This window comes from Pecten maximus, chromosome 15 (genome assembly GCF_902652985.1).
Source record: "Pecten maximus chromosome 15, xPecMax1.1, whole genome shotgun sequence".
Taxonomy (NCBI): Eukaryota; Metazoa; Mollusca; class Bivalvia; order Pectinida; family Pectinidae; genus Pecten; species Pecten maximus.
The window spans coordinates 2,979,119-3,005,018 of NC_047029.1; the positions used below are offsets into that span (position 1 = coordinate 2,979,119).

Genomic DNA, 25,900 nt, shown 5'->3' on the forward strand with positions numbered 1-25,900 from the left:
TGTGTCATGTACCTGTAACAGATATTATGTACCTGTAACAGGTGTGTCATGTACCTGTAACAGGTGTGTCATGTACTGTAACAGGTGTGTCATGTACCTGTAACAGATGGCATGTACCTGTAACAGATGCCATGTACCTGTAACAGGTGTGTCATGTACCTGTAACAGGTGTGTCATGTACCTGTAACAGATGTGTCATGTACCTGTAACAGATGTGTCATGTACCTGTAACAGGTGTGTCATGTACCTGTAACAGGTGTGACATGTACCTGTAACAGATGTCATGTACCTGTAACAGGTGTATCATGTACCTGTAACAGGTGTGTCATGTAACTGTAACAGGTGTCATGTAATGTAACATGTGTGTCATGTACCTGTAACAGATGTCATGTACCTGTAACAGGTGTGTCATGTACCTATAACAGATGTATCATGTACCTGTAACAGATGTCATGTACCTGTAACAGGTGTGTCATGTACCTGTAACAGATGTGTCATGTACCTGTAACATATATCATGTACCTGTAACAGGTGTGTCATGTACCTATAACAGATGTATCATGTACCTGTAGCAGGTGTGTCATGTACCTGTAACAGGTGTGTCATGTAACTGTAACAGGTGTCATGTAATGTAACAGGTGTGTCATGTACCTGTAACAGGTGTGACATGTACCTGTAACAGATGTCATGTACCTGTAACAGGTGTGTCATGTACCTGTAACAGGTGTGTCATGTACCTGTAACAGGTGTCATGTAATGTAACAGGTGTGTCATGTACCTGTAACAGGTGTGTCATGTACCTGTAACAGGTGTGTCATGTACCTGTAACAGATGTCATGTACCTGTAACAGATGTGTCATGTACCTGTAACAGGTGTGTCATGTACCTGTAACAGATGTGTCATGTACCTGTAACATATATCATGTACCTGTAACAGGTGTGTCATGTACCTATAACAGATGTATCATGTACCTGTAACAGGTGTGTCATGTACCTGTAACATGTGTGTCATGTAACTGTAACAGGTGTCATGTAATGTAACATGTGTGTCATGTACCTGTGACAGGTGTGTCATGTACCTGTAACAGATGTCATGTACATGTAACAGGTGTGTCATGTACCTGTAACAGGTGGGTCATGTACCTGTAACAGGTGTGTCATGTACCTGTAACAGGTGCCATGTACATGTAACAGGTGTGTCATGTACCTGTAACAGATGTCATGTACCTGTAACAGGTGTGTCATGTACTGTAACAGGTGTGTCATGTGCCTGTAACAGGTGTGTCATGTACCTGTCCATGTGTCATGTACCTGATGTGAGTCACTATTAATATAACAATAGTATAGATACTGGTATCCCATTGGCCATCTGAGTATAAAGTGTTTTAAAATAATCAAGTACTTTTTTCATAAGTTATACTTGAAAGCGTCTTTCTGTCTGCGGACTTCTGCTAGTGCCTGTGCCCGAACACTGTCTGTAGGTGGCTGGAAGGGGCCAGTCACTGTGATACCGAGAGACGTGAGAACAGACTCAATACGGGTTCTCAAGAAAGGATTATATTTCTTCTCTTCCTCAATAGTGGATGGGCACTGTTAAAAAATGGAAGAAAATATTTACTTCAGACAGATATACTGACATCAGGTTAGTATAAAATGTGGATAAACACATACAGCTATTTCAAACAACTGTAGGGGCAATATATAAAGTAGTCTAGCCAACACATGCAGAACTGGATTCCTACTTGATGCATATTTTGAATTGACTTTTTTTTTTGGTTGATACAGATGTTTCCAAGAACAGCCACAAATGTTTTACAGCAACAGTCAGTTCTACTAGAAAAATGTCCATGATTACAATATTACTTACAGTTACCAGTCGCTTTTCTCTCTGTTGCTTTATCCAATCACACTTGTCCTACAAACAACTTGGCTTTAAGTAACGACACATTTTTTTACCATTTAAAATATATGAGTGTGAGGGGGTATCTGTAGGCAGGGATATAGATTAAATGTTTATCCATACATCTGTCTCAATTCAACACACAGAAGAAAAATTTAATCTACTGACCTGTCTCAATACAATTTTACACAATATTACTATTTTAACCTGCACGGATGCACATACTGCACTTGAAACTCAGAAGGGAGTGATGAAATATCACTGGGAATGAGGAACTTTTATCAATAAATCAGTTTTAAAAGCATCACCAGAAATGTTTTTCAAATAAAAGGAAATTTGCCCACAATGTGTGCAATAATTAACACAGATTTAAGTAATTTTCAACCTTCAAAACACTTACCTGAGCGGCCGAATTGGTGGGCTCTAGATGACAGGCAAATTCCATGTTGTCATTTGCATACTCATGACCTACAAACATTGAGAGTTCAGAATAATTAGATAGCGGAACCAGCAACACACATATATTAACAAGTTGAAAGAACCTGTTAATAATATTGAAGTTGTTCCTTCTGAACAAAGGTGTGTAACATAACTACTTTGACAAATGTTTTAAGCATGACTACCTTGACAAACGTGTGTAGCATGACTACCTTGACAAACGTGTGTAGCATGACTACCTTGACAAACGTGTGTAGCATGACTACCTTGACAAACGTGTGTAACATGACTACCTTGACAAACGTGTGTAGCATGACTACCTTGACAAACGTGTGTAGCATGTCTACCTTGACAAACGTGTGCATGACTACCTTGACAAACGTGTGTAACATGACTACCTTGACAAACGTGTGTAACATGACTGCCTTGACAAACGTGTGCATGACTACCTTGACAAACGTGTGTAACATGACTACCTTGACAAACGTGTGTAACATGACTGCCTTGACAAACGTGTGTAACATGGCTACCTTGACAAACGTGTGTAACATGACTACCTTGACAAACGTGTGTAACATGACTGCCTTGACAAACGTGTGTAGCATGCATATGACTACCTTGACAAACGTGTGTAACATGACTACCATGACAAACGTGTGTAACATGACTACCTTGACAAACGTGTGCATGACTACCTTGACAACATGTGTATGACTACCTTGACAAACATGTGTAGCACATGACTACCTTAACAACATGTGTGTAAGATGACTACCTTGACAAACGTGTGTAGCATAGGTACCTTGACAAACGTGTGTAGCATGACTACCTTGACAAACGTGTGTAGCATGACTACCTTGACAAACGTGTGTAGCATGACTACCATGACAAACGTGTGTGGCATGACTACCTTGACAAACATGTGTAACATGGCTACCTTGACAATTTTCAATACTAAGAAGGACAATACTGGAAAGTTATACATACAAATGTATATTGAATCCGGGTTGACATGTAATTAACTTTGCAACAAAGTTATGGTATAAGGTCGGCTCAAATTAATTCATAAATTACGATCTGATACACAGTCATTCAGCATAATGATAATAAGAAACGTTCCAGCTCAATAGCTGTAACAGATACATCTGGGTGTGGTACACATTAGGGAAACAACATGTAATGTCTGCCATTTTATTAAAGCACATCTACCTGGCCAAACTAGTGTTTCCCCGCTGAGCTGGCAGATGTCGTCCAGGGAACCAAGCATAGTGGAAGGTGGTCCCTCAAACATACGTCCACATCCACCGAGGAAAAGATGATCTCCCGAGAAGACCGAGTCAGGTGCTCCATACGGCCTGCCATCCAGAACATACACAACATGGCCGACAGTGTGACCCGGGGTAAACCGTACTGAGAAAGTGAGGTTACCAAACTCCAGACTATGACCGTGGTCCACTGTGCTGGGGAGGAATATAGCATATTGTAACATATTAAACATTTAAGCATTGAACAGTGGTTTTAATGTTGTTATTGTCGATATGGCAGCAAGATGTATGGTGGGCAAATGGCATGGGAACCCGTTAGGGTCCCATGCTACATTTGCCCACCATACATCTTGCTGCCATATCGACTATATCAACATTAAAACCACTGTTCAATACTTATATTTACATTTTCTTACCATTTTCATCAATTTAAAAAAAAAACTGAACCAAAAATTTTTTTTTTTAAATCCCGTCTTTTTTAATGTCACATGACTTACTTGGTGTTATAGCCTGTGGCAATTGCCTCTTAGCATTGTGTCAATGGGGAAATGCGGAGCAAATGTAAATATATAGCTATGGACTGTACTGGAACCATCCTAGATACACCAGTCATACTCTCTCTTCACAATGGAAAATTTGCAGAACCGAAAGACGTAACATGCATTTTAATTGGTCAGGTTTTATCTGCTGAGAACAGCAGTAAACCAATTAAAGATTTTGTGTGAGCCTTTGATATTTCCATTACATATTCCAGAGTTGATGAGAGCATATGTAACCCTGGAATCGAGGATGTAATGGAATGAGAGTAAAACTAATGCCATTTATCTGGTATAAATAAAAGTGCAAGATTAGTACATAACAGCTAGTTATTTCCGCGAGGATGATATTTTTGTTGTGAAAATTTGATATGTGAAAAAATAAGATACAAGTAAATATTAACCACAAAATTAATTTTGATTAAGACTGTTGTAACATTGTACTGTCCATTAAATTTGATTGTTTCATTTTTATATGAAATTCATGATGCATGAAAATTTTAATCTGCAAAAATATTATTTACCAGTAATTTAGAATTTGTATAAGTTGCTTTTTTCCCTTCAGCATACATTTGCATGTGAAGCATTACTTCTGTCAACTTAAAATTTACAGAAAGTGAGCTTCCCTATATGTCGCTAAGTAAATATCACTGAATCTCAACACAGTAGTCATGACAACTCATTGAAATTGACTCACTTAGTGACATCAGGTACATTGTCGTGCTTTCCTCCAAATATTTTTATTCCAGAAAAAGCTCTCTTGAAATCTTCATTTCCTCCAGCATGGTCCCTATAAAATCACAAAAACATCATATTAAATGTTCACCCATGGCAGGCCTCTTTATATGCAGTACTCCAGCACGGCAGGGTGTACCAGATTTTGTTTCGGGGTACCGACTCAGTCAGTTACCTGTTTTGGGATCACATCTTGTTCGAAAATCTTGAATGTTGGTGTTTATGAATATGTGTTTTCATGAACTACAATATGGAGTTGTATAGCATAATATGTAATAGACACCATTTTCACTTAAAGGAAGTTTGAATTATCTTCACTGAACAAGAATGTATCATTATTCATAAAATTGAAAGGAAAACATGTTTAGTCTGCTCATTACATCTGAGATTTTGATCTTCATCAAACTATTAATGAAAATTTGTCCACCTACATACAAAATCAAGTGAACTTAAACTCCTCCGAGTTTCTCATTTATAGATGATGGTAAAACGATAGATGTACATATGTATATCAAACATAATTAAATATCAAAGGGGAGACAACTCACCAGTGTTTATGAGTAACGAGGACAGCTACTGGTTTTATATCTTGCTCCCTTAAGTACTTCTAGAAACAAAATAAAAAGAAAGCTAAATTCAGATTCAATCTGGTAAAAGAGCATAAGAACTTTTTCACCATGCTCGATAAAAAACATACACAATAATTTTAAGTTTTGCTTTGACATATCTGTAGAATATAAGTACACTCACCATACATTTTCTATATCGCTATACTGTTATATTACTCACAACGATAACCATATCACCATACTGTACAAACTATGACAATTGTATCATTATAAAGTACTCAGTATGACAACAATATCACTATAATATAATAGTCACTATGACAACCATATCACTATACAGTACTAACTATGACAACAATATCACTATAATATAATAGTTACTATGACAACCATATCACTATACAATACTAACTTTGCCAACAATATCACTATAATATAATAGTTAATATGACAACCATATCACTATACAGTAATCACTATGACAACCATATCACTATACAATAATCACTATGACAACCATATCACTATACAGTAATTACTATGACAACCATATCACTATAAAGTACTCACTATGACAACAATATCACTATACAGTAATCACTATGACAACCATATCACTATACAATAATCACTATGACAACAATATCACTATGAAGTACTCACTATGACAACAATATCACTATACAGTAATCACTATGACAACCATATCACTATACAGTAATTACTATGACAACCATATCACTATAAAGTACTCACTATGACAACAATATCACTATACAGTAATCACTATGACAACAATATCCCTATAATATAATAGTTACTATGACAACCATATCACTATACAATAATCACTATGACAACCATATCACTATAAAGTACTCACTATGACAACAATATCACTATACAGTAATCACTATGACAACAATATCCCTATAATATAATAGTTACTATGACAACCATATCACTATACAGTAATCACTATGACAACCATATGACCATAGAGTACTCACTATGACAGGTTCTGCATCTCCTGGGTCCACAACAATGGAAGTGCCAGTCTTGCCACATGTAACTACATACGCAAAATTGTCAAGTAAGATAGGTAGAGGGGTAATCGTCAGGTCTACAACAAAAAGCAATTCAAATTTAACCACCAAGATGTTGATCAGTACATAGAGATATAATAGCCAGCGACTACAACATAGAGTCAATGATTGTGAAAGCTCACTGGCAGCAGCAATCACACTATGTATTCACTTTTTTGTATGTATAGGCATATCATTTTGAAACTGTACGTCACATAAAATCACTCCTAGACCTCTAGTGGATGTATAAACCAAATAAGAAGGGTGTGGACTTACAATCTTTCCAAAACTTACCCGCAAAATCTTTAAAGTGGGTTTTGATGCCAAAAAAATTAAGTCTACTAAATGGTAAAATGCCAAAAAGAAATCACAATTTTTTTCTGCATGATTTTGCCTAACATCACTGCTGGATCTCAAATGAATGTACAAACCAAATTAGAAAGGTGTACACTTTCTAAAAACTGGTCCCAAAATTTTTTAAGTGGGTTGGGACGCAGATACGGACGCTGGGTGTACAGCATTAGCTCACGGTTACTGGTAACCGGTGAGTTAAAAATGAGAAAATAAGTATCACATTAGAATTATCCGGTACATCATAAATGCCTCTCCAAAGCGGAACATCACATATTCATGAAGAATCATTAGCTGCTGTTCATCAATATACTTGTCATGAAATTACTCGCATAATTTGGGTACCTACCATTGAACGACTTTGGTTGTATGACACTGTGGTGGAATTAATCACATAATTTGGGTACCTACTATTGAACGACTTTGGTTGTATGACACTGTGATGGAATTAATCACATAATTTGGGTACCTACCATTGAACGACTTTGGTTGTATGACACTTGTGGTGGAATTAATAACATAATTTGGGTACCTACCATTGAACGAATTTGGTTGTATGACACTGTGATGGAATTAATAACATAATTTGGGTACCTACCATTGAACGACTTTGGTTGTATGACACTGTGATGGAATTAATAACATAATTTGGGTACCTACCATTGAACGAATTTGGTTGTATGACACTGTGATGGAATTAATAACATAATTTGGGTACCTACCATTGAACGAATTTGGTTGTATGACACTGTGATGGAATTAATAACATAATTTGGGTACCTACCATTGAACGACTTTGGTTGTATGACGCTGTGTGTCTCACCATTTGGAAATTTTGCCCTGGCCTTAGCTATATCCCGTCTATGGTAAAACTTGCCAACACTTGTTCTTGAGTACAAGAAATACCTAAAAAATATTATACAAAAGTATCATCTAGAGTGTTATTCAATTATATATTGCTTCACACTTGTATTAATTGCTACACTGTATATATCAATTAGAACAAATATATGTAATGTGAATTAGAATTTAAACAGCAGATGCATATGCATTACAAATAAAATTTACAAAAATCGGGCAATGTGCCCATGTCGTTTGAAATGTAAACAATGGACATACAATTACAAAATGTAAGCTCGGCAGAGGTTTTATTAGGATGTTGCTAATAATAAGGGAACAAAAGATTTTTTTGACGTTGTTGGAAAACCGACATGGCGGAACCAACACAACATGGGTGGGGAAACAACTTTGATAGGAAGGAGTAATGAAAAATAGCCTGCTTATGAAGGGTTTCAAACAGGGGCCTCAATTCCAAGCTCTCTCTCAAGGCAAACATCCTACCACTAGGGCAAAGGGAAATTCCAGTATGTATGCCCTCCATTCATTACCAGGCACGTACAATGATGAAGTGCCTCGTCTTTGTTTATGTCACTTACTTACAGCAGCAGTGTTTAATTTAAATTGAGAAAACACACAATTAGACAATACGCATTAATTCATTGATCCTCTCAACCAACCATGGCCATCTGAACCAGATTATTCCTGTAAAATAAGAGGCCGTTACATGGCTGACCGAGTTATTATCCGGTACGATTGTGCAGACATTAATGCATACATCACTTTCAAACTTCTGACCGTGTACATGTACATTGTATCAGCCGTGTCTAGTTCTACTTACCCAATTCGGAACAGACAGCCACCTTCCTTAGCCATGTCTACAATTATTACATACAAACAATCAGCGATAATGCATGCCTGTCAACGGGAGGTATATACCTGTTCACAAATTCAAAAAAAAATCCACTTTTCACCTAAGATGCAAACTCATTAACTAAAGAGTTTGACCAAAGTCGAATCTTGAGTGTTTTTTGTTGTTGTTGGGGAACCGGAAGTTTACGGCAGATACTAATAGTAGAAATAGAACGACAGGAATACGGAAAAAATGCAAAGTGACTAGTTCCTTATTATATATAATTACAGAAACTGAAAGCAATGGACGACATTTAATAAGTCTATTTAAACAGACCATCCTGATTTTCCTATTGATTAAAAGAGGTGAAATCAATAATCCGAGTAATTACAGAGGGTTGACACAAATAAGTTGTAAGCTTATGGGTAAATTATTTACAATTCTTAATAAGAGGCTGATGAAATGGGATAAACTTGTTGTGCAAGATGACCGAATATACAATGTTATATATTCAATATATATGACCAGGTGTAGACTTAACCGATAGTGGTCACGCACGGCCGAACATAAACTCCGGGGCGAGGTGACATAAACACTTTCGCTTAGAGAAGTCAGCTCGTCACTTACATTCACAACAGTATTTAAACCTGCTTTTTCTACAATAGACGCTATATTTGTTCTGCAAACATTGATAAACAACACATTGAAAAACAGGAAAATATTATACTGTTTCAAGGAGAAATGCTGTCACCTATTTTGTACAGTTTATATGTAAATGATTGTGAAATGTGTTTTATAACAGAGAACTGCCAATCAGTAGAATTTGGTTTAATCAATTTATTTTTAATTATGTATGCAGATGATACCATTTTGATTGCAGAGTCACCTCAATCACTCCAGGAAATGTTAGGTACATTGTATATATACAAATAATGGAAGTTGACTCTTAATGTTGTTAAAAAAAATCATGATGCTGGCGGCGAAAATGTGAATCTGGAAAATATATCATCGGAAAAAGACATAGGAGTTGATGTGGAGAAGGATATCAATTTCTCATTACATATCCAACAGGCCGTTAACAAAGCGAACAGTATCCTTGGACTGATAAGGAGATCATTTGTATCTAGATGAGATAACATTTAAACAACTATTTAAGGCACTAGTCATACCCCATCTGGAATACGCAGCAAGTGTCTGGAATCCTTACAAAACAAAAGATACAGAAATAATTGAAAAAGTACAGCGAAGGGCAACAAAACTAATTCCAAGGCTAAAGTATCTACCATACAGTGATACGTTAAAGAGACTATGCTTCCCTTCGTTAACATACCGCAGACTACGAGGAGATATATCAATGTACATGTATACAAAATCATGAACAATTTCCATGACGAAAATGTTACAACGGGAATATTTGAGCATGATACAACATCCAGGACCAGATGTCACTCACAGAAACTACGTAAATACTCCTTTGGATTTAGAATTATCGATGTATGGAACAGTCTATCTGAAGATATTATAAACTCTACAACAATAAGGGACTTTGAGATAGGCTTGGATAACCATTGGGCAAATCTGGAACTTAAATATAATCATTTAGCTAGTTACAGACTGGAACCCGGAAGTACTAACTAATGTTTGATTATGTATTATTATAAGATTCAAGATATGGACATAGAGGCATACCAATGCCTGCGTCCATTAATTATCCTATTAAATCCTATTAAATGATCCTTAGAAACGGAGGTAGACAGCGTGACAATGAAAAGTGGTTACATAATAATTTTGATTTTGAAGTAGCAAAGTATTCTAGGTGATGAATTCAAGTATCTTGGAATGTTACCCAATTACAATGAAAAAAGGCAACTCAAATTCATGTTGCTAACCAATGCATGGTAGGAAAGCTTCTTTTTCCATAAATGGTAAGTTGAAATCATTAATTTAATATTAAGACACGATGTTCTGTATCTGATACATATTATCATTGTTTATTAGGATATGCAAGTGAATTTGAGGACATCATAAAGCAAGTGCATACTATTTTTAGTAAAATTTACTTGGAGTCAATAAACCTACATGTTATTGAAATGATTTTTTTAATATATATTTTTTTGTATTTGGAGCTGGTCAGGTTCCCATTATATATAACCAGAAAAAAACCCGTTTTGGATAAAACTGATAAAACAGGGCCAACTTATCTCTGGCATGAAGCAGTTGATTGTAATACTTATAGTATAATAGAAAATAGAATTAAGGATGTGTATCAGCAAGAAATCATTAATAGGATTAATGATACATCACGAGGAGCATTGTTTCAACATTAAGTTGATGATTTTTGTTTACAATATTTAAAAAATAAGCCTATTGATAGTGTTTATAAAAAAATGTTTACCAAATTTAAGATGTTCGTCACATAATCTAAATATAGAGTACGGTAGAAAACATAATGTTCCTAGGGCTAACAGATTGTGCGCTTGGTGTAATTTAGAAGATATTGAAGGCGAGTATCATTTTTTATTATAATGTCTATTTTACTACGATCATCGTCAAAAATATATTAAGAATTATTATAACAGAAAACCAAGTGTTTTTAAATTAATAAAATTGTTAAGCGTAAACAATGTAAATGAACCAAATAAAACTGGTAAAATTCATTTAGCTTTCAGAAAAAGGACAGAAAAATTAAATAGTTGAAAATCATTTTGTTAAATTTTATTGCACGGTGTTTAGAATAAGTTGGCAATGTCATGATAGCGTTGAATATGTATATATAATTATCTTGTTATTTTACTAATGGACAGATAGGTCCACGGAATAAAATTAACTTGTACTGATTACCTAGCTGTAACGGGTTTTTATTAATGTATGAGACATGTATACCTCAGCTTCAACTAATTCTTTATTAAAATGTGTTAAATGTTGTGTGGTATTGTTGGTATCTGCATATCTGTATCCTGCTGTATAGGTAAATAATCAAAAACCCACCTGGCTTCCCCTCTGGGATACTCAGTGCCGTTTGGCTGGATTTTGCTGTCGTGTTTGACAATCCACCCACCAGGGGCCTGTTCGTTTATGCGGTCAAACCGATTCGTCAGTTTTTAAATACACGTATAATATATCAGACATATATATCTTCACGGTCATGCAGATGTTAATACTGACCTTGAAAGTCTTTGTCAAGGCTAGTTTGAAAATGAACTAAAATCACCAGGTCCATCTTTATTTCATGAATTAACATCTCTGGTACAACTGGTCCACCCGTTCGGACAAAAACAGAACGGTTTAGGTAGGGTATACATTTTTACAGAGTTTGGGAAGTTTCCTGAAACATTTGTCAGATTTCATCATTGGGTTTATCTGAGTGTACGCATTTGCCCTCTGCTGGGTGTCTTCGGCAGTATGCTTCAGTGAGGTAACACTTTAAATTGGCAAACGTTCCAGCCAAATAACAAGGAGACTTAACACAAACATGCCACATTCTCCCAAAACATACATACGCACTTACCACACGCATGCCTATTGCACGCACGGGAGGCCGTCCTTAAATGACCTTAGCTGTTGATAGGACGTTAAGCAAATAAAACCAAACCAAACCTAAGAAAATTAACATTTAATTAGTTGTTATCCCACTTAGCCTTTTTGTAAAGGGTGATATTCCGAGGCTTTTAAATTATTTTATTACTTAGTTGTACAGAGGTTTTCAGCTCTTTAACATGATCAGGTAGGCAAGGCAGTAATACTGCTAGGATTATTGATAATAACCAAATCAAGTGGAGACCAACTGACCTCCCCAAGGTATCAGTTTGTGTTGACTCGTCTTGAGGATGAGGAGCGAAAGTTCGAATTCGTGACCACAATCGGTAGTCTACCTTGAGACGAGCTTCTATACGGATGTGCTTCTCATTGCCCTGGATCATAGACTTTACCAAATCTGCATATCATACATTACATATTAGCATTGGTCATCCTGCAGATGATCTTTCATAACAAAATCATATCTCTTTAGGGGTGGCACATTGGATTAATACACTTTAGGTCAAACGGGATCTTAAAACGAGTGGATATCGTCATATACGTTTATGTGTGCAATGCATCACAAATAGTTGTGAGTAACACGTTTATAGCATGGAAATATACACGTACCTCATCTGTCAAAGCTTAAGTACGGAATGGTATACTTTCATGTATATCATTATGGAGATCATATCTGTTACTATGGAAATCATATCCATCACTATTGAGATCATATCCGTCTCTATGTAGATCATATCCGTCTCTATGTAGATCATATCTGTTACTATGGAAATCATATCCATCACTATTGAGATCATATCCGTCACTATAGAGATCATATCCGTCACTATGGAGATCATATCTGTCACTATGGAGATCATATCTGTCACTATGTACATGCAGATCATATCTGTCACTATGGAGATCATATCCGTCACTATGGATATCATATCTGTCACTATGTACATGTAGATCATATCCATCACTATGGAAATCATATCCATCACTATGGAAATTATATCCGTCACTATGGAGATCGTATCCGTCACTATGTAGATCATATCCATCACTATTGAAATAATATCCGCCACTATGGAAATCATATCCGTCACTATGGAAATCCTATCCATCACTATTGAAATCATGTCTGCTATAGAGATCATATCCGTCACTATGGAAATCATATCAGTCACTATGGAGATCATATCTGTCACTATGGAGATCATGTCTGTCACTATGGAGATCATGTCTGTCACTATGGAGATCATATCTGTCACTATGGAAATCATATCCGTCACTATAGAGATCATATTTGTCACTATGGAGATCATATTTGTCACTATGGAGATCATATCTGTCACTACGGAGATCATATCCGTCACTATGGAAATCATATCCGTCACTATGGAGATCATATCTGTCACTACGGAGATCATATCCGTCACTATGGAAATCATATCTGTCACTACGGAGATCATATCCGTCACTATGGAAATCATATCTGTCACTATGGAGATCATATCCGTCACTATGGAAATCATATCTGTCACTATGGAGATCATATCTGTCACTATGGAAATCATATCTGTCACTATGGAGATAATATCCGTCATTTTGGAGATCATATCTGTCACTTTGCCACTGGAAATTTCATATACATACAAATGTATTTGATTATCCACGTGATTAAAAACACATACAAATATATATAAACAATATATTAAGTCACTTTATTGCAGTGTAGAAAAAATATATTCCCCAGAAGGTTTTGATTATGTTGTTATGATAATTCTTGAATAAGAATATAGCTGAATTATAAGTAAATGTTTAAATTAATAAAGAATATATTTGCAGCAGACAATAATTCGAAACACAAATCTCGTTGAGAAATGAAGTAGAATTGTATAATTTTAAAATCTTATATAAAAAGAGGATTTGATGAAGTGACCTGTTGAGTTTTAATATATTTTTTGCCGAAAAGGGCTAAAGGATTTGACTCACTTTGTATGGATATTATTACATATGTAACACCCCTTCCAAAGGTGAGTCGTTTAACAAAACTTACATGTTAATTTAGATCTAATTATAGTAAATGAATATCAAAATCTAAAACTGACCTCATTAGATATTTCCTTCACCATATAACACGTCTTTTATGTACAGGATTAAAATAAAACAGAAAAAAGATAAACACGTAGTTTAGATATTCTACTTCCATTATGATAAAAAAAAACCTTGGTTTGCCGCATTTATGATAAAACATATATATAATTACATTTTTTTATAGCATGGTGTGATCATCACATGGCAATTTACTACATTTATAAAAACAACAACAACATTCGTACATATACAATGTATTTTGTATTTTTATAAATATTATTAGATAATACTATACAATGTATAGAACATTTCACGTATACGTAAAATGTTACGATTGGTTCATCATGTGAATATCTAAATGTTATGGAAATGATGTTGTATTGATATTTAGCATGTAAGGATCTCTAAATGTTATGGTAATGATATTGTATGGATATGTAGCCTGTACGAATATCTGAATGATATGGCAATTATAGTGTATAGACGTTAGCATTTTAGAATATCTTAATGATATGGCAATGCTATTTTATGTGAATGTAGCATGTGGGGATATCTAAATTATATGGCAATGCTATTGCATGGATATGTGACATGTTAGAATATCTAATGATACGGCAATGATATTGTATGGTAATATAGCATGTTATAATTTTAAATGATACGGCGATGGCACTTTGAAAATGTAGCATGTAAGAATATCTAAATTATATGGCAATGGTATTGTTTAGACATTAGCATGTTGGAATATCTTAATTAAATTGGAATGCTATTGTATGGACTTGTAGTTTGTTATAATTTCTAAATTATACGGCAATGATATTGTATGGATATGTAGCATATTACAATATCTAAATGCTATGGCAATGATTTTGTATTTTCATGTAGCATGTTAAAATCATAACATATATATAGTTTGATCAGGGTATTATATAAAGGTGTAACAAATCTGAAAATTATGTCGGGCAAAAATACGATAGCAAAAAAATGAAAATGACTTCAGAACAAGGTGAGGCTTACTACATTTAAAGTGCATTGCACTAACGTATCTATTAAAACAGTTCAATAATAACAAAAAATAAAATAAAAAACAAGAAAAAACAACCTCAACAATAATTAACAATAACAGCAGTATATAGGTAATCCACAATAAACCCCTCTGACCTGTACGGTGGTTGTGTGCATATTACCCAGTACAATGACCATGGTAATCAATAGTCTTCTTAAAGCTGGTAATGTGAGTTTAAAAAAGCTGTCACACTGAGTTTAGAAATTATATTTGCACTTTTCCATGCACCATCTTCCGTCTGTTGTATCTAAGGATAATCCCTTAGATCGTTTTTAACTAATTATGAAAGTTTTTTTTAACTTTCATTGCCAGCTTTAAGTAATTCTTTGCATACAAACGTAAATAATATGAATAAAATACACAATAAGTTACATACAAAATTATACTATAAAACAACTTTGCATTTGGCATATCCAGCGATATATAACATCGAAAAGAAAATGTTAACGCAAATAAATAAATAAATAAATAAATTGATAAATAAATAACAAAACGGAATTTGTAATATTTACAATATTTTTGCAGTCACTGTAAAATATTTTAACCTGCATTGAGTTTCTTTGATATGAATAGTGACATAGGAACATAGGAGACATGTGCAGAGACATTGTTAATTGTGTGTAAGATGTGAGAGTGTGATATGAACATTTGTAGTTATTTTGCTGTATTTTGTGTTGTGTTGTATGTATAAATTTACTATTTTTGTACATATCCGTTATTGAGTTTTCTCTTCCCCAACTGGAGAACAACCTCGCTTGTCCCACGTTACAAAATTGGTAAAATGCGCTTCTGTGCTCGGTGAGGTTATGCTGAAATTCCGTATCTCCAGCAGTAAAGACATATCACTGATATCAGGAGAATTGGGTCGCTTGCTTGTCGAATCCTTCAAGACATGACACATTATACTGAATGCTCTTGCCTATCTATTTTAGTTCCAATCATACTGAAAATAAAATATGACGAAAGCCACAGTTGAAAGAGATATTATTGGATTACTGTAAAACAGGAAAGCGTCTAATATCTTTTACTCTATATATGATATCAGCTTTGAGAGAGAAAAAAATGACGAAAATTCGCTTTTGGCTGTATAAATATTAAGTATCTCATAGTTATTTGTAAGAGTTCATGGTTAATCAGGCAAATATCTGGGCGTTTCGGTTTGGTCGAATTGTCAAATGTGTGATGTCTCTAATTCATGTCTGTTACGATAAATGCGCATGCACTTGTAGCAGGTAAAACAATGATGATATCACGTGCTATTGCTACTTGACGTATGTGAAGATAAACCCCATACAATAGATAATAGTAAACAATAGAAAATAATTAAGAGGGTTTTGATATACCTTGAAATATCTCAAAATCATATGAAATTTAACTCCACAAATAGATAAATTCCCTAGAAATTGTCTTCATTTAAACAGGCCTGCTTTCTTTGAAGGCGAGTTGAAGTTCCGATATAAGGTCGTTGTGGCCTATCTCTGCCAAAGCGTTACATAATGTTTCAAGGGCGTCTTCTGCTGTTCCCGTTTCAAGGTCAAGCCATCCCTTTAGGATTTTGAAATTTGCCGATACACTATTATCGCGGTTTTGATAAAGAATATGTTCGACCGTTTTAGCGTCCAAATCCAGATGGACTGCAAGTCCCATCGTGTTGTTAGGTGACACTTTCTTGGCAAGTTTATGAAGTGACTTGTCTCCGAATACAGCTGCAAATACAACTTTGCTAATAAACAAGGTCTTCTCACTAAACAGTTTTTATATGTAGTATTTTATATTTTGGAGGATTCCTCCGGACTTTTAACACTAATATTTGGGGAGAGATGTGATAGAATTTATTCAATCATTCACAATTTAAAAACGAGAAGGTAGTGCACGGGAATGATGAGCTTAAAATATAACGCAGCCCCGAGTCAATTCATTCGCAGACTAAAAGTTGTTTTTTCCAGGAAAATAATGAACTTCAGTTTTTTTCATATGTAATGAATATTGGAAAAGTTAATATTGGTTTAACAACCAAAGAACTTGAGACAACCACAGAGAGTTGTGTAATATACTGCATAGTCGGTAAAATTCGCAGGGATTAAATTTTGCTGTATTCGCGGTTATATAACAAACACACAGATACTATTTATATCTACAAACAAATGTATATCTTGTTTCTTCAGATTGTTTACAATGTGCAGGTGGCGATATTTAATACCCCCGAACTAGGTCCGACTGGGAAACCGCGAAATACTAGTCCCGTGAAATTTAACAACTATACAGTAATTCGATAAAATGGATAAAAAACCTGAACATATTACCATTTAACAGTTTCCTTTCACATAATACCATATAACAAAGCCTACACATATTCATGTCTGGTGCACGTGACAGTTGAAAAATATAGATAATATACTGAAGGTACAAATATCCGTAATATCTGGATAGTTATACCTAATCTGTAGGTAATAATAGTACTTACCGTTACCGAATTTTGGGGTTGCTCTTTTGATGGTAATGGAATCGTCCATGGAATCTGTGAGGACGACATGGAGAATGATTGAAAACAGAATCGAATATGTTTATATCGTCTATTTTCATATTGTATATAAACATCTATGACTTAATGCTTATGGGATTATCTGCTTGGTATGCTTAATATGAGTGTATATGTGGCCGGATAGCACATTGGTAACACACTTTCTTTTCCCCAAGGTGGCCGGGGTTCGACTCCCCGATTGGACGTGAACAGTTATGGGTTCACCTGCCCGACCCTGGTCCTTTTTCTGGGTATTCCGATTTCCTCCCCTACCAAGACCCTTCGCTCGTTCCCATCCGGGCCAACAAGAACGATTAATAAATTTATATAACTTGTTTCGCAAAGGATGTAAAATAAACATTAAGTTTAATTATTGTTTGGACAATGCAGGTTTTTCACTTACATATACGTTTGTAATATTGCCGATTTATGAATTATATTACAAGTCGTAAATTTCATTGGTCTTTTAGTCTATTACCTTTTTAAAAAAACGTTTTTCAACGAACGGTTGTTGGATCAAAAATCAATGTGTTGTAGTTAATTCCTTTTAAAAGCAGACATGTTAGTAATATTTGTAATGCACAAATTTTGAAATCAACTTATTACTCAGTGATATCTTTGGTAGCATATTATAGATTTATATGACTATATAAACCTACAGGTGCCCAGAAGGACCTCAAGGCTGTTCTGACGACTAATCCCCGACGATACCATTACATGAGTTCCGGGAGATGTCGCCCTTGAGGAATCTGGAGTTGCCGCACTTGGGGTTGTCGGCGGCGATGATCTTTGACTTTCTGTGAAGAAACGTGGGTTATTTATAACATCAAGAATGATCAAAACTGTTGATTGTTATTGAAAGAAAAAAGGGATACATAGAGATTATATTTACATTTGCTCCGCATTTCACCATTGACACAATGCTAAGAGGCAGTTGCCACCATACGCCTATAACACCCAGTGCCTCAGGCTATAACACCCAGGGGGTCATGTGACATTAAAAAAGGCGGGATTTTTTTTTTGTTGGTTCAGTTTTTTTCAACGTTGACGAAAATGGTAAGACAATGTAAATATAAGTATTGAACAGTGGTTTTAATGTTGTTATAGTCGATATGGCAGCAAGATGTATGGTGGGCAAATTTGCCGACCATACATCTTGCTGCCATATCGACAATAACAACATTAAAACCACTGTTCATTGCTTAAATACAACGAGTGGCTGTTGTATATGGTATTTGGGAAAATAACTAAACGAGACTGAAAGAAATACCATATACAGCAACCATGAGTTTGTATGACCTGTTTCTACCACAATAGAAAAGCTATGTTGAGAATAAATTGATTTGTTTTGTGTCAACCTGTTTTCACAATATCAGCTAAGGTGTAAGGATATGACCTTAAGTAAATACCGCAAATTAATATGCAAAACTGACAATTTCGGAAATGTATGGAAATATTACAATTCATTACAAATCACAACAAGTAATAGGCTAGTAAATCATTATCAGAGCAAGAAATAAAGAAATCTTTATACATTTTTCAAAACAAAGATAACTGCGAACTACTCCCTGTGCATTATCATTTCCGGGACATCTTGGACCGGTCTTAAAACGTTAGCCAATCAAAACCCATTGAACACTTGTTTGAAAAAATAGTTCCGGTCAAATGTCATCGCGTCTACCAAACAAAACGTAGTATATACTGAGTGTTATTCGACAGTGATAATGCTTATTTCATGTTTTTTGTTGTTGAATAACTCCCAACTATTGTGGTAGAAACTGTATGTGTTAATGGTGCCTCAATCTGTATATAATGCTGCTACTGTATACAAATGTAGTTATATTTCATGACTATAAATGTTTCAAACTTATTAAAAAGGATAACAATGTAATAATATTTATATTCTTGGCGCTGTTTGCCAAGATATCCTGGATAACAACCTGTTATGGTATAATGTTGATATGTCTTGGGTAGTGATCCTGGATACCAAACAGTTATAGTAATAACATTCTTATCCCGAAGGGAGCATTTTAGATACCAACCTGCTATGATGATAATATTCTTACGGCAGTTATTTTAGATACCAACCTGCTATGATAATAATGTTAATATTCCTACGGCACCAACTTGTCAATATTCGTAGGGTAGTCATTATACCAACCTGATATGGTGATAATATTGAAACTTCCGGTACTCATCAACTCGGACGCTGAAAGCGCTGTTGGCTCTAAAACAAATCAAATAATAAAAATATTAATAATAAGGATTAACCTTGTCTATGAAACCGGTATCGATAATGGTTTTTATGAACTAGAAAGTAAAAAGCGCCGTGACGACGAGGTGGAAATGCAATGGGATATGGAACTCGTGTAAGTTTTTATGCAAGCTCTGGATGTGCAATGTATAAAGGTAGTATTTATTTTATGATGTACTATCTGACACTATAATGCGTATCCTGACACTAAAAGGAAGCCTTCAGCTGAATGTGTACACCCTATATAAACCGTACTGTTAAGCCTTCAAATGACGGTGTGCACACTATAATTAATTATAACCCCTGTCGGCAAGCCTTCAAATGAAGGTGTACACCCTTTTTTAGCCATGCCGATAACCCTTCAAATAATGTTGTACGCCTTTTTAAAGTCATACCAATAACCCTTCAAATAATGTTGTTCACCCATATAAGCCCAGTCGATAAGCCTACAAACTCACTATAAACCCTTCCGTTAAGCCCTCAAATGATGGCGTATACCCTCTATAGGCCCTGTCAGTAAGCCCTCAAATGATGGCGTATGCCCTATATAAGCCCAGTCGATAAGCCTACAAATGATGGCGTAAACTTTCTATAAGCCCTTTCGTAAAGTCCTCAAATGATGGCGTATACCCTATATTGGCCATGCCAATAAGCCCACAAATGATGGTGAACAATCTCAATAAGCCCTCCTGCCAATAAGCCTTCCAATGGTGGTGTAATCCCTATATAAGCCCTTCTGACGAGCCCTCAAATGATAGGGTACACTCTCTATAAACACTGCCGGTAAGCCCTCAAACGACGGTATACACTCACTTTAAGCCTTGTCGGTAATCCATCAGTATAAGAGGTAAGCCATTTCAGATCTATTCTGATACTAATATGTAATCAGAATACGAAAGGGGCCCTGGCAAGATAAATCTGTCTTCATAAGATAAATCATGGAACGATGAATTGAGCAATGGAAATATGAGACATTAGAAAGGGAAGTCTATCAGAAAGAGGTTACCCCTCACTCTCGGCCTTTCACTGATGGAAGCCTCTCACCATGAGATTAACCATCTCTCCAATAGATACATCCTTTCACCGAGAGAAGCCTTTCACCAAGAGATTAGCGCCGACACCACGAGATATGCCCCATTACTGGGGAAAGCTTGTACTCCTAAATACTATGCCATCGCTCTATGAGATAAACCTGTCATTAATAAAAGCCATCAATATTTGTTATTTGTATGCCGCCATTAGGAGGATGACTGAAATTGTGCACGTGATAAAGTAATTCATAATAGAATAAATAAGTATTTCTGACTTAATCTGATAGCACGAGCATCTCATATCTACCTCGAATCGCGATATGTGGACAGTTCCGACGTCGACTGGCAAGGCTGGGGTTGTGATTTGATCCTTCAGTTTCAGCATCTGAATCAAAACATCCAGGGCGATGAAAATGACACGTAGATGACTCTTGTAAATATGAATAAAGACAAATAGGAAATAAACATGAACATAATCTGAACCTAAAAGCAATATGATATGATAACAAAAATATTCTCGCAACAGAACACGTGATAAAATTAACGCTTTAAGTTTATTGCCACATTAATAATGTTATTCATAGGTATAGAAATTTGAAGTCTGTGATGACCGATAATCATGAACATATAGTGTAGAGAATCGAGGCTTCAGCTCTCATGGGCACGGAGATTTTAACTAGGGCGATTAAGTCCTGATTAGAACGCCAGCTGTTGAAATTCCACAAAATCCCTGCAAAAAATCTGAGCATTGTTTTAATGAATATGATATTTAAATATTTATATTCGTTTGATGTTTTAATTCGTACGAAAGGGAGAACATCAATCAATGTAACTGATGAAGGAAAAGAATCGTGAATAGAGAGGTATCTATTTGCATGGGTAAACGAATACATATCAACTGTCTGATACAATCATTTTTTCAGCATTTCCGAATCTATCATTTAAATGAATAAATGCGTGTATCGTTCCGTGATTCAATATCTTTTAAATATATTATTGGTTATACTCTCCCCGATCGTTGCCGTGGTTTTGATGTCCTGTCCCCCCCCCCCCCCCCCCCCCCCCGTCACCCAGTTATTACCGAACGCGTGATTCCCAGTGTCCCCTAATATAGCAGAAATAAATCCAACAACACTGTAAAAAGTTAATGCAGACAAAGTTATAAATAAATTCTACGATGGTTGTATAAATAGACATAGCACCTTATAGTACAAATTAAGAGTTAGAGCCAAAAATGAACTTCATAAAAAAAATTCGTCAGTTATGCAAAGGATCAATGTTGTTGATATGATAGGGAGTCGCGCAGGGAACCCGCTTTTGGTAAAAATGCTAATATCTGGATGACTGACAAATACTGACAAACTTATACCTACCTACACGGTCGTATGGCGACCTTGACCGTCTCCTTCTTGGTCTTCTTACAGCCGTTTGTGGGTCAAAGTGTGTACTATGCACTAGTATCTTGCTACGTGAAAGTAGTGTGAAGTTTAGAACTACGAAAACAGATCTACCAAAAGCTTCGACAATGTCAATAGGTAGAGAAATATGGTTGTCTGACATTACACCGAAGAAGGGGATGAATGTGTGTTCCTTTGGAATTGCCCTTTGGACACGCCCACAGCCACTTATGTCTACTCGAATTCTGTCTCCTACAGAAATCAAAAACTCGGGAGATCGGCATTGCTTTAACTCGATTAGATCGAACTCCTCACAGGCCATCACTGTTTCCTTGATCCGTTTCGAATTCAAATGTACACATTCGAACCGCAATGTTCTTGTTCTAGAATTAAAGGCCGCGGTAAACACCAGAATCTTGCACCTTATTTTGTCACCAACTGCCACCCTGGCCGATGTTTTAACTAACTTCGACGGGGCTTTCTTGTTCACTAACACAAGCTGTCGTCTTGAAACAAAATAAATACATCATTAATTAATTTTATTTCTAGAGAAAAACAAATTATTACATATGATCACTGTAGAACACAAATTATATCACTGCAACACCTCCGGACTGACTGATTTTTTTACGAATTCATTTAATATTATTCGGCTATTGGTACAACGGGTCAAAAATTAATAAGATGAATATTCAAAATGTTCATTACCCTATGTATAAGTTTAGCTGTAAACATTTCTCTGTCAAATCTAGGTTATCGACCGATTGCTGGTCGCTGATTTTATAAACCGGAAGTAATCAACGTGATAAAAAGAGATGCGTGCATCTCAATAAGCCTTCAAACATATAAAACAATATGGTATTGTCGACGGGACGTAATGTTTTCAAATATCTTAACACTTAAACCATGTGTATTGATATTAAGCAATTTGAAATTGAAGATCAGGGTATGGAATTCAACAAACAGCTGTAAATGATCCGAGACTTGCATATGTTGCTTTCTTTTGATAAATACTAAGTTGTGTATAAAGTGCACGAGTTTCACTGACATGACTGCCGGTAGTCATACACTACTCATACGAAGTTCAGTAGGCGTAACTTGATGAAAACCTACCATTATCTTACTTACGGGTGTCATTGAGTAATATTAAGCTTCAGGGTAAGATTCTTGGTTGTTAAAATCTCGGCATAGCCTCGGGATAGACAATCGAGGAACTCGTCCCTTGATAAGAATGTGCTAATAACATCTTCAAGGTAGACGGAGATTGTTTTTATAAATAAATGTTAATAGAAATCGTTAAAAAGTAGATGTTTTATAAGCTTAAGCTACTCACCCAGTGAATTCATTCACATCACATATGACGTTGTATCCATTCGGGGTTGTTTCCTTTAGAATATTTCTTGTATTTTCGATGTTGATTTCATCATCTTTTGTCCAGTGCAAGCTCATAAGGTCGTACTGGTCCGTCCAGTCTCCATTTGCCACATTTAAGGGCATCCTAAGCTTGGCCGGTGCTGTTAGAGCAAACTTGTTGCTATGAGATACTTGTACACAGTCACTTAGCGCTAAAATACTGGGAGCGCCGGTGTGTTCCTCATTTAATCTCGACATGTCAACTGGCACCATCTGTAACATCCAAGGTCAGAAGCAGTTATTTTCATGGAACTATTTTTTTCTTTCGTATTTTCCATTTTATACAATTGAAATGCAGTATTTTACAACATAGAATATGATTTGTATTGCTGTTCGTCCGAAGGAATAAAGATCAGAAGTAAGAAAAATAAGTTTCTCTTTATGCAAGGTAATTACTTTTATTTCTTGTTTTTTTGACACATGCTTATCATTTGTACATCGGTGTTTTATATTTAACATAGGAGTTGTTTTGTATATAATTGACCAATCATTTTTTATTTGCAAATACTAGAAGGCCAAACTGTATAAGCTTTAATTAATTCTACACCAATCGCGAAACATGTTATACCAACATATATTAGTTACTCTTGTTTGCCGTGTTGGTCTTAACGTGGGAGGAAAACGCAGTACCCGGAGAAAAATCATGTGGTCAGTCAAGTGACCCCATATATTTGCATGTCCAATCGGGTAATCGAACGCCGGGTGCCTAGCTGAAAGGCAAATATGTTACCCATTTAAAGATTATGCCCCTTTTAAAATCTTTGGACGTTATACATACCTGAATGTGTATTTTTTCCTTTGTTTTCAACGAGTCCTCAGGGAATTGAATCTCCACGGCTGGGTTGTGCTTCGATTTGAAACATCCTCCTGATGGCGACACGATAAACTCTTCCTTGACCGGCATACATGATACGCAGAATGTGTCTATTTGGAAAGCATTGAAGGTGATAGTTCCACTCTACAAAATTCGAACACAAAATATGATAAGCTTCTCTGAATATTCTGTAGACATATCTGAAAAATACATTAAACATTATGTATATTATCTAACTCACGGAAAGAATAAGTAATGAATTTGATCATCGATTGATTCATAAAATATTCTAACGTAACTACGACTTAAACTCTTTTCAAGGATTTTTTCACCAGGTTTTAATAATTCATTATAAATCTATGAATAATTTGCCTTGAAAACGGTATGTCGTATAAGCTCTGATCCCAGTTTCATCAACATTTCTTAACTTATGAAAATGCCTTCACTGACAATTTCCATCGCAAAGCATTACAAAATTTAAGGAAAGGTTCCTTTTAACTGACTTTGTTCTCTAAATCCAATTATATTTTTCCTATGAAAATTTCAAAATCAGAAGAATTTCCTTAGATTATGGATGGTTTCATACGATACCTGGTACGACGCTGGTTTTCTTGTCCATTCTCCATCAACTTTGATGTGGACTGTGTACTCATGGTCCTCATTGATAGGAGTCGATGCCTTTAGTAACAGACAAACCGTAACATCCTCGCAATCACACGAGTTAAACTCAAATGCCCTCCTCGTAGTTTTAATGTCGGACGCAACACAAATATCGTAAATATTCGTTACAAGGGTCTCGTACTTTCCTAGGCCAAGAGAGTCGTACTCTATCTGAAGGCGTGATTGATCTTCCTGTCTGACCAGAACCGACTCCATGTTTGCTATGGAGGCTCTGTCCTTATATTTACACGGATATCTTACTTTGATGCTGTGACCAAGGCTTTGGTCTGTTCGTCTGAAATATTAAATAGGTAGTTGATCTAAACAAAAGACAGCTTAACATATAATTTAAAGGTGAGATGTTATGAATAAAAATGCTTAGAACAGATACCGCAGAAATACTTGAAAGAAATGACTTCAAATTCGCGAATTATGGGCTATTATAATCATGGACTCCTATATCGGAAACCGACAGCTTGATCGCCAATGTACAAATAATTGCGAAGTATTTGGATTCGCCATTGGCTCTTCGTATTAACGCGAAAATATCTCCTAC

General features: G+C 35.6%; 1 protein-coding gene across 2 annotated transcripts; it reads right to left on the reverse strand.

Annotated features, from left to right (window-relative positions):
• Positions 1 to 901: 901 nt before the first annotated feature.
• On the reverse strand, positions 902 to 8,769 carry LOC117343674 (probable hydrolase PNKD). 2 transcript variants are annotated; one of them, XM_033906132.1, is made up of 9 exons: positions 8,558 to 8,769; positions 7,664 to 7,785; positions 6,454 to 6,566; positions 5,423 to 5,481; positions 4,837 to 4,929; positions 3,548 to 3,798; positions 2,301 to 2,368; positions 1,868 to 1,915; positions 902 to 1,590 (listed from the first exon to the last, which is right to left on the reverse strand). In XM_033906132.1, the coding sequence occupies exons 1-9, from the start codon at positions 8,590 to 8,592 to the stop codon at positions 1,408 to 1,410; spliced, it is 972 nt and encodes a 323-aa protein (XP_033762023.1). In that variant the 5' UTR covers positions 8,593 to 8,769; the 3' UTR covers positions 902 to 1,407. The 2 variants fall into 2 exon arrangements, with proteins under 2 accessions (XP_033762023.1, XP_033762024.1); XM_033906133.1 differs by lacking the exon at positions 1,868 to 1,915.
• Positions 8,770 to 25,900: the final 17,131 nt, after the last annotated feature.

Coding starts and splice junctions, on each gene's coding strand:
- LOC117343674 (XM_033906132.1), bottom strand. CDS start 8,592: ATGGCTAAGGAAGGTGGCTGTCTGTTCCGAATTGG. Junction 6,567..7,663: donor ACAACCAAAGTCGTTCAATG/GTAGGTACCCAA, acceptor TTTTTGTTGTAG/ACCTGACGATTACCCCTCTA. Junction 1,591..1,867: donor GAGAAAAGCGACTGGTAACT/GTAAGTAATATT, acceptor ATTTTTTAACAG/TGCCCATCCACTATTGAGGA.